The sequence below is a fragment of the Prunus avium genome, chromosome 2 (assembly GCF_965620075.1).
Source record: "Prunus avium chromosome 2, drPruAviu1.hap1.1, whole genome shotgun sequence".
Lineage (NCBI taxonomy): Eukaryota > Viridiplantae > Streptophyta > Magnoliopsida > Rosales > Rosaceae > Prunus > Prunus avium.
The window spans coordinates 31,824,673-31,838,215 of NC_142285.1; the positions used below are offsets into that span (position 1 = coordinate 31,824,673).

The window sequence follows — 13,543 nt, forward strand, 5'->3', positions numbered from 1 at the left end:
CTCACAAGTGATCATTATAGTACTCTGTCTCTGGATGGTTCAGATCCAACCCTTCATCAAGATGATGATCAAGATCCAACCCTTCATCTAGATAGTGATTATGATGAGGGCTATTTGACAGTGCCATTGTCCCCACCAAGATCTGTATTATACTTTGACTGTAACATGTGCATGAAAGTGGCAAGAGAGCCAGTTGTGACTTCATGTGGCCATTTATATTGCTGGCCTTGTTTGTACAGTTGGTTGAATATCTACAGCGCTCAAAAGGAGTGCCTTGTTTGCAAGAGTAAAGTGTTTGATTCTTTGATCACTCCTATTTACAACTGCAGAGACATCAACTCTGGCTTCAAAGTGCCACCAAGACCAGAACCAAAGGGGCTTCGTCTCTCTTGAACATTTCAATTCATATGTATATCTCGGATTATATTTTGTTTTTTATTATTATGCAATTCTTTTATTAGTTTATATAGATGCAAGAGTATTGTAATTCAGAAAGAAACTATATCAAATTTAGTTTATTTTATTATATTTCTTGCTTTCTTTTTGTTGTGTGTGTTTGTTTCTTGATTTACCCTCCTATAGATTAGTCTCCTAATTTACCCAGAAAAAAAAAAGTCTTATAAGAGATGGGCATTCAAAGAAAAAGATTGGACAATTGATAGAATTATTAGGCAAAGCAAAGTGTTTTAAGTATTTTATTTGGCATACCTAATTTAGGAATGAGATATGAGATCATTAAAACTTGTGTGTTTGTTTCTTGATTTACCCTCCTATAGATTAGTCTCCTAATTTACCCAGAAAAAAAAAGTCTTATAAGAAATGGGCATTCAAAGAAAAAGATTGGACAATTGATAGAATTATTAGGCAAAGCAAAGTGTTTTAAGTATTTTATTTGGCATACCTAATTTAGGAATGAGATATGAGATCATTAAAACTTGTTGATGCTTGGAACATTTGAGGACTAACGTATTTGTCAATTAGTACACGTTATAGTTTTTTTTTTTTTTTTAGTACAAGCAATTGAGGAGGGAGATTTACACAAATATTCATTGAGAGGTAGAAGAGAGATGAAGGTGGAAAAGGTCAACCAACTGAGTTATACAATACCTCACTAATCAGTTAGCATTTCTTAGTGTAAACATGTAAGATGACCATATGAGTACTCAAGATTTTATTAATCCTTGGAGTTTTTACCGTAAGTCCAAGTTTGGTCAATTTTTATTTATTATTTTCCCCAAAAAAAAAAATTATGCCTTCGGAGACCATGTTAATGACTCTAACATGATATTAGAAGTCCTTGAAAAATGGTCATAATCAAAATCAGAAAAAAATGGGAAAGGAAGGAAACAAATAGTTTTTTGCTTTTTCCTCTCTTCGCAAATTGTAATTAATAAATTTAATTTTCATTGACCAAATAAAACACTTATAGGCTTGAGTTTTCTGACCCAAAAAAAAAAAAAAAAAGGCTTGAGTTTTCTCTTTTGTCGAAAAAATAAAAGAAAAGGCCAAGTTAGGCCCAAAACACTGCAGACAAACCCGCCGTCTTTAGTTGTTACCCGGTTCAAGCTGTCCAGTTTCAGCGGCGTCGCCATCGTCGCAACGCTATATGTTCCGACGACGTCGTAGACCGTGCGATTGATTCTCAGATTGGCTGAAGGAAAAGGACTATCCTCAATCAGGTAAACGTAATTTTGAACCCTAATTTTCATTTCTCTGTTTCGCTGTTTCTCCCTTCATGTTTGTTTTGTGTTCTGTTTGCTTGCTGGGAAAGTGTGGGAAATGAAAATAAAATGTAATAAATCAATTTTTTTTAAAGAGAAAACCTGAGTACTTGAATGGCAATAGATTTATAGGAAAAGGGTTTCTTTCTAATTGAATGGTTCTGTGAAAGACTGCATCTTTGAATAAAAATTGGGTGAATGGTTCTGTGAAAGACTGCATCTTTGAATAAAAATTGGGTTTTGTTGCTCATAGGGTCCTATTGTTGGCAATTTAAATCTGAAGCACGCCTTCTTGTGGGAGTGTTAAGTTTCTGAGTTGTGTGAGAATTTGTTACTCTCTAATGAACCGGACCAGAGGGTCTTTACTGAAAGTTTTATCTTAAATTTAAGCCCCCAAAAACAGAGTGGTGCTTGCTTGGTGATTGTTGGTAACTTAGTATGAACAAGTTGGGTCTAGATGGTGTCACAAAATATCCAGTTTAGTCACTTTGGTTGGGTGTTTCATGTTAGAAGGGGCATTTCGATGCCCCGGAATAGTGAAAACCAGTGCACTGTTGTAAATCTTGCATCCCTAAATTGAGAAGATTTGGTGAGGTGAATTTTGCAAGTTGTGGTACAACTACCCCTTTGAGCTGTTTGAGGAACCATCATGTCAAAAGGCAATAGTAAAGATTATTTCAGCATCTGCTTGCAAATTATATATTGATCCATAAGGGATTCTTATGCTTAGCCTAATGCACATGACCTTTGAAAGTTCATATGTTTATTGGTCTACTTTTACGGTTATGATATGGACTTTTCTTGCGTTGTAGGAATAAACTATATGATTCATGAACCAAGAGGCCATTATCTTTTTTCTAAGTCTTGTGCTTTCTACTATTTCTCTTTCTTTTAATTTTATGTTCATATGTTTCAGAGTGAAAAGCATAGGCCCTGATCAAAGTTATACTAATTAAAGAATGGCATGTTTAGCTCAACCTCCATTCATGATGTCTACCGATTCTGTTCCCAGAGTCCGCTCCCCAATGCAGAAAGTGCTGAAAACCTCACATGCAGTACATTTACACACTCTGTCTCGCATTCGGATGAAACATTCCCCTGTTTGCTGCACAAAACTGACTCGCTGGGAGCCCTCATCTGCCACATACACCCCCACCGAGAGTGCTGATGACAGCTTCTTAAATAAAACCACCAACATATTTGAAACCCTTTCTTCTATTAGCACCGATGAAGCACAAGAAACCAAAAGTGAAAAGCGTATTGATGCAAGTAATCAGACAAGACCAGAGGTTCAGTTCCTCAAATGGCCAATGTGGCTCTTGGGCCCTTCTCTTCTCCTCATCACTGGCATGGTGCCAACTTTGTGGCTACCGCTATCGTCCATATTCCTCGGCCCCAACATAGCCAGCCTGCTTTCCTTGGTCGGACTTGATTGCATATTTAATCTTGGTGCAACCCTTTTTCTCCTCATGGCTGATTCTTGTGCTCGCCCGAAACTCCCAGCACAAGCCTGCAAAAGCAAGCCTCCCTTTAGCTACCAGTTTTGGAATATGGTTGCGACTGTGACTGGATTTATCATTCCCCTGATGATGGCTTTTGGATCCCAAAAGGGTTTCCTCCAACCCCAGCTGCCCTTGATCTCATTTTCAGTTCTATTGGGTCCCTACCTTCTGCTTATTTCAGTACAGATACTGACTGAGATGCTGACTTGGCATTGGCAGTCACCAGTTTGGCTGGTGACCCCTGTAGTGTACGAGGCTTACCGGCTGTTGCAGCTGATGAGGGGATTGAAGCTTGGAACTGAGCTCAGTGCACCAGCATGGATGATGCATACAATTAGGGGACTGGTGTCCTGGTGGGTGCTAATTCTTAGCATGCAGCTGATGAGAGTTGCTTGGTATGCAGGTTTTACTTCTCGAACTCATCATCAGCAATAGCGGCCTTCTGATGATGACTAGTGATATATACCCTAGCTTGGAAAAGAAAAATGAAATCGACGCTGGCTTTAAATATTTGTTTTGTTTTATAGGTGAAGGAATATGTGGTTTAGTGACGCTATTATTTGCTTTGTTCATATAAATATGCACAAGTGATTTATCTATGAGCTACGAAGAACTGTCATGTCATACAGTACACGTCCTTTTTGTCTCAGTCTGTAAAGATCTCAATTTTCTTGTTGTGACCTTAAAGTGATCTTTAGCAATGCAACTATTACTATACATTTATATTTTCAAACAAACAATGCGTTTCATGGGATATTCCTGTGCAACTCCAAACGTTGTTTTGTCTATGTGCATTATGTTATGTCCCCAGAAAAATAAATTTCAGCATGTAATATTTGCTTGAAGAAAACTTTAGGATTCTGTTTCTATGGGAAGAGTCTCTAGTGGCAAAGTCAACCAAATTTACTAGATCCCCGTACTTGAGTCATTGAATATGTCTTTATAAAACGTCACTTCTGCAAGCATCGTCACATAGCTTCTCTCCTTAGCTGCTGGAACTGAACAACCTAACTGAACAACCTACATTAATAAAAGGCATGAAATGAGCATGCCACCTAACTTCAAATTCTCCTTACCGTAGATTAGATTAATTTAATCTAATTGGCTTTATTATAATTATCTCTTTTATATAAGGATTTGTAGCTCAAATGGTTCAAAGTATTTACCCGCAATATTTCAAGTTTAAATTTTCCTCTCTGTTAATAAATAAATAAATCAAACATAATAAAAATGAAACTAAGGAGTGAATTTTGGACGTAAATACAAGCACAATATTTTGTTAATGGAGGAATAAGAAAAAGACAAATATATCCTCCAACCTTCAATAGTAAACCGCTTGATACGAACCGAAGGAACGTCACAAACCAAAACCCGAGGCGAAAGAGAGACAAGGTAACACAGTCCCACGTTGTTTCTTCGCATCTCTTTCTCTCACTCTTTCCATTCCTCGGAAACCACTCTTCAAATCATTTGAATCTCTCTCTGTCTCATCCACTTTCCGTCACCGAAAACCGCTCATCTCCACTGTTAAACCACCAGTCTCTCTGTCTTCTCCGATCGCTTCAAATATGAGCACCGGCGAGCTTCTCAGCATCGAACCCCAAGAGCTCCAATTCCCTTGTAAGCTTTCTCCAAACTTAACTCTCTTAAACTGTTCTCTTTTGCTTTCAGATCCGGGGTTTTTTTTTTCACTGTTTTCTCTGTTTTCACTGTTTCTGATTTTTCCTTTTATCTTTTTCTTTGGTTTTGATTCTTTTGATTTGAGCAAACAGTTGAATTGAGGAAGCAGATCTCTTGCTCTCTACTTCTCTCCAATAAGACCGATAGCTATATAGCTTTCAAGGTACTCAATTTCACTCTTCTTTTTTCTTCAGCAGACCATTTGAATTGTGGGTTTGTTCAATTTTGCCTGTTAGAGATTTGTAATCTTGATTTTGGTGTTATTGGTTGGTGTTTTAGGTAAAGACAACAAATCCCAAAAAGTATTGTGTTAGACCCAACACTGGGGTTGTGTCCCCAAGGTCTACATGTGATGTTATAGGTACACACACTATATTTCATGCTAAATTGGTTTCGCTTTATGGCTAGTTCTGTGCGTAATTTTGATATCCCTGTGTGCTAACATGTTAAATTTATATGTGGGTTTAGTAACAATGCAAGCACAAAAGGAAGCACCTTCGGATATGCAATGCAAGGACAAGTTCCTTCTTCAGAGTGTAGTTGCTGGCCCCGGGACTACCCCAAAGGATATCACACCAGAGATGGTAGTCATATGACTTCTAAGTGGCTTTGTGTATGAGTTTAATTGTTTACTTAGCTAAATGTGTGTGCAACTGGATTTTTGTGTTTGTTCATTTCAGTTCAATAAGGAGTCGGGGCATAATGTTGAAGAGTGTAAGTTGAGGGTTCTCTATGTTGCTCCGCCTCGGCCACCATCTCCAGTTCGTGAAGGTTCAGAGGAAGGTTCGTCACCCAGGGCTTCAGTGGACAACGGGAGTGCAATTGCTTCTGAGTTTAAAGCTGTGAGTACTTCTTGATAGATCGTAAAAGGAAGAAAACAATTTATGTTTCCCTTTAACTGTAATAGAATATGTTGTCATTATGTAATTTTGGTTTCAGGCTTCAAGAGCTTTCGCCGAGCAACATGAGCCTCAAGATAACTCATCCGAGGTATATTTTTATTTTAAAATATGTAGAATATTAAGTCTTGAACTTTGGAGGGTTGTTTGGTTGTCACTTGAAGTTTGTTTGGAGGAAATTATAATTTTTTTTAATAAATGTTGGATTTTTTTGCATGATTTACAGTTGCATTTGTTTTATTTAGTACAATTCAACTAATAAAATGCTTCATGTAGTAGACGTGGGTTAGGCCAGTTGGCCAGCATAGCGAGTTCGCCCCCTTGCACTGAAGTTCGAATCCCCCTCCCCATAGATAGATTAAATTAGAGCAGTTTAGACTAGCACTTTTATTTTTAAAAAATTAAAATAAAATGATTCACTCCATAAATTCATTAGCCAAGACTACATTTCAAACTTATAACCCTATCCAAGTGTGCTGCCTTTCATGTTGACCGTCCATAAGGACTTGAGCTATTCTTGGAAGTCCCAATTTCAGAATTTAAACTGCCTCTGATCATCATGGAAAAGCATTTTAATGACTTGGCAGACCTGACGGCGTGTGCTTTATATTTCCAATTGGGGACTCTAGGCTGTGCTTACCTGAGTTTGTCTGAGATCAAGGTTAGTTGTATCTTGTGAAGTTGTTGTTCAGATATTTTGGGCAATAGCAACAGATAGAACTGCCTTGCTTGCCTTCGATTAGATTCTGTTGTTCATAAAGGCACTATTTCTAAGTTACCATTCTTCAATTATGAGTCCCTCCCTCAGTTCAGATTTTTGTGGAGCATGGGACTCCAGTATAGTTTGTGGGCCTTGTATTTGTATAGTTTGAGAAATTTCACTTTGGAAAATGTCCTTTTGACAATACTGTATAGTGAGCTTAAGCATCATTTTAACTGGATTATCCACTTCAAGTTTGTCATTTAGAGTCACTGCTGGTGACGATGATGTATTTTCGTTGCCAATTACATCCTTGTTTATCCTTCTTCCAAGCATTGACATGGTGTACTTTTTAATGGTGGAGGATGTTTCTTATCATTGAATGAACTTGTGGGGTTGCTGCAATATTGATGTTTGTACATGGTAATTAATTTATTGAGTAATTTTTGTAATTGCAGACTAGGACACTAATTGTGAGGCTGACTGAGGAGAAAAATTCTGCTATTCAGCAAAATAACAGGCTTCAGCAAGAACTGGTGAGGGACATTTTATTTCAGTCGTTCTAATGTCTAATTGATATATATTGGAGGCTCATATCAAACCTGTTGGTGTTTGTTTTCTACTTTGTTGGCCCTCTCTTTAGAAGTTTTCATGATTTTAAATGCTCATGAGAACTACTGACTTGAGCTAAGTGAGCTGTGTAACTGTGTTAATAACGATATTTAGTTTCTGGACCGATTATGATCTAAAACTCTTATTGAAATCTAGAAAGCTTCATTCTTCATTAAATGACCTAGGTGTTTAAAGTTTTGGCAACATACCGAAAATATTATTTTTTACCATGGCTATTTTGTCAAATCTTATCTGACAGTATATGATATTTTTTGGAACTACCATTTATGATAACATAACCACAATGATACGACACCTATGCACGTTTAAGCTGTGTTACAAATCTGTGTATGGAATTGAGCATCTTGGTGAAGGTGAAGACCAGATTGTCAAATTGTGTGCTATAGAAGAGAAAAGGAGAACACTGTGAAAAGTGATTCATCTGCATGAGACTTTTTAAATGCTATTTCATATTTGGGCCTTGTGAGGTGAATGGTTGGGTGTGGGCTAATGTCGGGCTTAGCTTTGTATTTTGCAAATATAAAAAAATCTGGCTGTTTTAATCACCTCTGGATTATACCACTGGAAAATTCCTACCTTCTGATTTATTCATTGCCTAAGTATGCCTTTTGGAACTGGGGTAGCGTCTTGCATAATGAAGTCCTCTTCATAACATAAATACCCATAATTTCAAAATAGTTACTACCTAAACCACAATGATTTCCTTTCCACCAGGTGATTATTGGACTTTCTCTTATCATGGAATCCATGATAAAGAGAAGATGTGATTAAAGTAAAAGCTTAGTTAATGACTTTGTGGTAGTTTAAGTACTGACCATTTCGAAGTGTTTAATGGATTATAATTTCCTTATTATGTCTTAATATGCTGCCACATTTTTCTTTGTGGCTGTTACTAGAATAAAAGAAGGGGGGTGGGATTAGAAACAATATATTTGAATTGTAAGAATTTCTACTTATATACAGCTGCAGTATATAGTTAATAGGCACATAGAACAAGGCATATTAACACTGTTTTTGGCCGTGTTTAATAACTATTTCTCGATAAATAGTTATGGTTTTGATTACAGAAATTTATAGCAGCTTTCCAGAGAGGATCTAACTAAAAGATTATCATTTGCAGGATCTTTTGAAGCGCGGCGCCAACAGAAGCAGTAGTGGCATCCCATTTATATATGTTGTTCTAGTTGGCTTGATTGGCATTATTTTGGGGTACCTTCTGAAGAAGACATGACCAGGCACTCCCTTTGCCGGACGATGAAATGTAAAAACAGGAAGAAAAAAAACCACCAGAAATTGAATGTGTGATTGATTAGCAGTAACTTTTTCTTATCGTATTACCAATCTGTATTGACAGTAGAGAACGCTGTGAAATGTGCGACCATTAGAGGGAACTTTGGTTCGTTGTATTAGCTGGTGTCGACACCAAGGTAACTTGTTTAAGCGGGTTTTGTAATTGACAATGGAAATTGAAAGTTTTTCTTTGTGTGATCACCTCCGTGAACATTGTTTGTGTTTATTTTCCCCAATGGAATTATCGTTATGGATTGACTCTAGTTTTGTGAGAGAATCGGAGAATTGAAGAGATGATTTTAATGTGGTCTTAATCAATTTGTGTTTAGGTATTGTTTTGCAGAATTCATACTTGTGAATGGGGTAACATGTCATTTTCATGCTTGGTAGGTGCAAACATTGGAAAGAATAGGTTCTCTAACCCTTTTCTCATTCTTTAGTTTTTACCCTAAGAATTTGATAGAGAAGGAAATGGGTGGATGATAATGGCATATTTGTGTCCTAATAGCACAATTTCTAGGCTTAATGTTTTCAACATGAATGGAAATGGGTATGAGATTCCTAAAATCTCATTCCGCCAAGCAAATTCTACCTTAATTAGTTAAATGAGTTATTGCAAGTTAGAATTTTCAGTTTCCAGCCAAAGCCCACACCCCGAAGTAAAAACCGTAAACACCACCCTTTCCATTCTTGAAAGCATCTTCACCTCGTTTTTGCCCTCCTGTTTGTGTATCAACTCCCATAAACCGAAACATATCCCAGTATCATCTTACACTTGCTTCCAACCTTCAAAGATATTATGTACCTTCTAATCCTCTGAAATTTAAAACATTCTTTTCAGTTCACAATCGCTTTCAACCCATCAAGACTGTTCAAGCTCTTTTATCATGTTGCAACGAACAACAATCTTCCGAAACTCATCCAAACTCAGCTGCAATACATTGCAAATCATATCCAAAACTAAAATTATCAGCCCAGAAAAATACTTAATTCTTTTCAATTCAATTCAAAGAAAGGAAGAAAAAAACAGTTAAAATTAGTAGAGATGTTAAAGGGAAACAAAAAAGTTGCTTAAACATTCAGAGCAGCAGGAACTGACCTTCCCATCACCATCACTATCAAAACAGCGAATCATGTCAGCCAACTCCTTATCAGTCCACATAAAATCATGAGCTGTTGCCACTCTTTGTAAATCCCGTAGAGAAAGTCCTCCATTGCAGTTCTCTGCATGCCAGGAGCAATGACCAAGGTTAAGAACACTTGTGCATATTTCTACTATGGCTTGGTAAGAGTTGACTGTACTCCTCAAAAGCATATGAAATTTGAGTAGGAAACATATATAAACTAAGAGAATGTGCCACAAAGTTTCATAGTAAGACATAAACCAAAACTCCACCATGGTCAGATGTGCACTATCCAATGTAGCAATGGGTTTTCTCTAAACATGCTCATCGGAGAAGTCTCAAATGCAAGCGATTAAAAGCTTTCTTCCCAAAGTCAAACATCAACCAAGCAAGACTTAAGCCAATAGACAGATATTCTTCTCAAGACGGCATTAAACCAGATAACTACTCAAATGTATATAGCATGCTGTGGGAGCTATAATTATCAGCAAATCACTAGACGAAACCAGATCTAGTATCCTGTTATTGTTGACCATTTCTTCGTATTATTAGCTTCATAACCAACCTCATTTATCGCTTTTGGGGTGCTTCTGTTCTCAAACCATGAAATTGTTTTAAAGATGCAGTGAGATCTATGTTAACTAGTGCGAATTGTGCTTCATTAAGGGTATTACCACTAGTAAACATAAAGAAAGGGATGATGAGCAACTGTGCATCGTCTCTCCTTAATGTACCCACTTCAAGAGTAAATAAGCATCGCCTAATCCCCCCTCTAGTCTCTACAAGACAAAGATAATAGAATTTACCATCAAACTGGAAGAAGTGCAAAACCAACTCATCCTCTGTCATCTGCAGCCGACTAGCAAACTGCCGAACACAAATCAAAGAAAACCACCAAAATGGGACAGTCAGCTAAGTACAATAGGAGAAAGGAGAAACATCTCTGCTTAAGATAACAAACCGATTTCTTCCTCTTCCTCCCTGTATCTTCCGGAATCTGATTGTTTCCCTTTCTTTCGTTAACCTTAGCATTAACCACATTAGAGCGTTGTAAAGGTCCACTATGTGCCACACCTGAAACTTCTACCGACCCTTGTAATGACATAGCAATTGCCTGCATATGAATGCAAATGGATGAGTATAGTTGTCTGAATAATCGCCTAGGACCAGTATCATAGCAGTTGGTTAAGGGTCACACTATTAATCCACACCGGGCAATGAGAAATTATTTGTGTTTAACAAGATACTAAAACATACCTGCTTCAACGCCTCATCATCATCGATGCAATCTTTGTTACTCAAAATACTTCGGGGAAGAGCCTTCTTAGATTTTGAACCTTTATTCTTCACCAGGATAGAGATTCAGCAAAGAAAGAATTTAAAAAGTCAGCCAACTAGTAGAGGTCATGCCATAGCACATGTCTTTCTATATAATGAGAAAACTTGCTGACCAATCCAAGGTGTCCAATTAGAACGTCTTGTCTTCTCAATTCGTACATTGAAGCTTTGTTTACCTTTAAATCAACTATCACTATTATAAAACTCTCATGCAGAATCCTGAATGCACCCAATCTAGACCCACCTGTGCACTGCATGGCTCCACCAGGCTAGCAACTTTAGTTCATAGTTTTCTAAGGGATCAATCCACTAAATTGGTTTCAAATTCAAAGGTTAGTCAAGAAAACATGAGAATCTCACCCATTGTTTAAGAACTTCACATAACTCTCCTTACTTGGTGAAAAATCTAATGTCCCTGAGTTACAACTTACACTGTCAATTTGGCATACTCCTTTTTTATATTTGATTTCAATCATGTAACTCCTCTATCCATGTCCATAGTTGAAGTATCAATAAATGACAACTATCTTAAAATGTATATTCTCTCTTTCCACACGTATGCATTGTTGTATCTGGAAAAAAAAACAAACTTTCTTTTTTATACATAATGCATATCTCACCAAAGAAAAAGCCAAACAGAAACAAAGATAAAGTATACCAATTCACCAATTCATACAGTAAAATCTCCAGACACACAGACGTACACAGAACACGAACTAACCTTTTTTCTGCGTGACCCAGATGTTTTTTCACCCAAATAATCATCGTCATCATCCTCCTCCATAGCTTCCTCCTGGCTAGAATATGAACAAGGTTCCTCGTCTTCAGGCCTATACTCTTCATCGTCCTCAAAGACCTTGGCTTTCCCCTTCTGCACCTTCTTGTTCTTTCTCTTCCCATTCTGGCCCGAACCCATTACGGAAGAAGCAATTTTTGGCAGACCCAGAGCCTCCATTCTTGCCTTGTTTTCTGCAATTCTCGATAGCCTCCGCTTCTCGTACTCTGAGACTGAGGATCCCACTCGGTCTTTTTGGCCATTGCTGCGCTTTCCCGCCTCCTCTGACTCTGAGCTTGAGTTCTCGGAGGTTTCTTCGTGTTCCGAGTCTGAGAGATCGTGTTTGGGCATTTTGGATTATGAGAATGGAGCTGTGAGATTATCAGATTCTGGCAAATTCGCGAGGCGCGGTCTCAACCGCCAAAAGAAGAAGAATAGGTCTCGCGGCCTTCACAAACATTTATAACGACACGTCGTTCAAAAGTTCGGGCCGAAGCTTGAATTAAATCGTTGTTGCTGTTAGTCCAATATTTTGTTATTGATTGTCACCAATATTATTGTATTTTGCCGTACTTTTCTACCGACTATTTAACTGACTATTTAACTCTATAAAACCCAAGAAATTCAAGCCGCTGTCTTCCTTTGTGAATCCTATAAAGGAAAACTCCATAGATGGGGGAGGAGGAAGAAGCGTCACTCCCCCTCCTTTCTTCTCGTCTTTTCCTTTTAGGTTAGTGAATAAGTTCACTGGAGCCCCTTGTGGTGATTTCTTTTGAGCCACGGTTAGATTGAAATTTCCCATCACCCCTTTTAGTCTATGTTCTCAATCAAATCTTGCTCCCAAAACCCGCTCCCTGACGTCGCTCATGTTCTCTAAATTTGATTCTACATTGTTTTTTACGGAGGTTGCTACAAATCACTCAATTGTTCTTTGGCGAAGTTGTTGTTTTCGTTTATTTGTTCACTCTTATGCGCACGTAGATCTTTGGAAATCATATTTTCCCAATATCTATTACGGATGCGGTGGTGGGTGTGACCGCGATGGTGCTTCATTAGGTGGTGGTGGTAGGGTTCGTCTAAGCTCATGGGTTGTTTTAGGGTTTTGGTTATGTTGGGTTTGTGGGCTTAGTTTGGGCTTAGTTTGGGCTTATAGTTAATTGTGATGATGTGGGCTGGTAAGTTTAGTGCGACTTTTGTCCGCATTAGTTGTGTTTTTAGCATGTTATTTTGTTGCCCCCTTGGGATTGGTATTTTAGATGTCTTGTTGATGTCCTTGATTGTATCGTTGAAGTTTATCTAATGAAGTTTCTATTTGATCCACACAAAAACTGAACTAAAATTTGTAAGCCTTTTTCTCTCCAAATTTCTCATGAAATTTTCTCAATTATAATTCAATTTACGATATAAAGTTTTCTTTGACATATGGAAGAGTCATTTGTTGACATAACTTGTATTTAAAAGTACTTAACATGGCCAACGAGGATTGGTTCAGTTGGTAAGGTCTTTGCACTGTGTAGCCCAACTAGCATTTGAGTTTCGTTGCCAGCAATTCTTGTTGGTAAGTCCTTCTGGCTTAAGGTTGTGGGTCTGTTTTATAGCAGGTGGTGACAGTAGCCAATCTCCCCTAAATTTTTTTTCACCCAAAAAAAAAAAATCCTTAACATCGAATCATAGCACAACAACACACAAAGATTACAAGAAGAAAAGCATTAACCCACATAACAAAGCCAAGTTCAATTGATTGTGTCAAAGGGCTCATGTTCTATGTTTTGGCCAGTTAGACAGTACATTCGGAACACTCATTTTGTCTCTCAATAATTTAATTCAATTCAGTTATGACATATTCCGAGAGGTTAACTTCATAACTGATGCTCAAACAGA

At 37.7% G+C, this 13,543-nt stretch overlaps 3 protein-coding genes across 3 annotated transcripts; 2 read left to right on the forward strand and 1 right to left on the reverse strand.

Moving 5' to 3' along the window:
- Positions 1-1,457: 1,457 nt before the first annotated feature.
- On the forward strand, positions 1,458-3,910 carry LOC110751132 (cytochrome P450 family protein). Its single transcript, XM_021951566.2, has 2 exons — positions 1,458-1,679; positions 2,638-3,910. Exon 2 carries the CDS (start codon positions 2,681-2,683, stop codon positions 3,656-3,658), a length of 978 nt encoding a protein of 325 aa, XP_021807258.1. The 5' UTR covers positions 1,458-1,679; positions 2,638-2,680; the 3' UTR covers positions 3,659-3,910.
- A 662-nt stretch (positions 3,911-4,572) lies between these two features.
- Positions 4,573-8,626, forward strand: LOC110750869 (vesicle-associated protein 1-2). Its single transcript, XM_021951248.2, has 8 exons — positions 4,573-4,843; positions 4,996-5,066; positions 5,183-5,264; positions 5,372-5,487; positions 5,584-5,745; positions 5,843-5,893; positions 6,961-7,038; positions 8,256-8,626. The coding sequence occupies exons 1-8, from the start codon at positions 4,792-4,794 to the stop codon at positions 8,364-8,366; spliced, it is 723 nt and encodes a 240-aa protein (XP_021806940.1). The 5' UTR covers positions 4,573-4,791; the 3' UTR covers positions 8,367-8,626.
- Positions 8,627-8,997: 371 nt separating this feature from the next.
- Positions 8,998-12,167, reverse strand: LOC110750853 (uncharacterized). Its single transcript, XM_088248762.1, has 6 exons — positions 11,609-12,167; positions 10,807-10,893; positions 10,511-10,663; positions 10,356-10,416; positions 9,525-9,649; positions 8,998-9,356 (listed from the first exon to the last, which is right to left on the reverse strand). Exons 1-6 carry the CDS (start codon positions 12,011-12,013, stop codon positions 9,288-9,290), a joined length of 900 nt encoding a protein of 299 aa, XP_088104888.1. The 5' UTR covers positions 12,014-12,167; the 3' UTR covers positions 8,998-9,287.
- Positions 12,168-13,543: the final 1,376 nt, after the last annotated feature.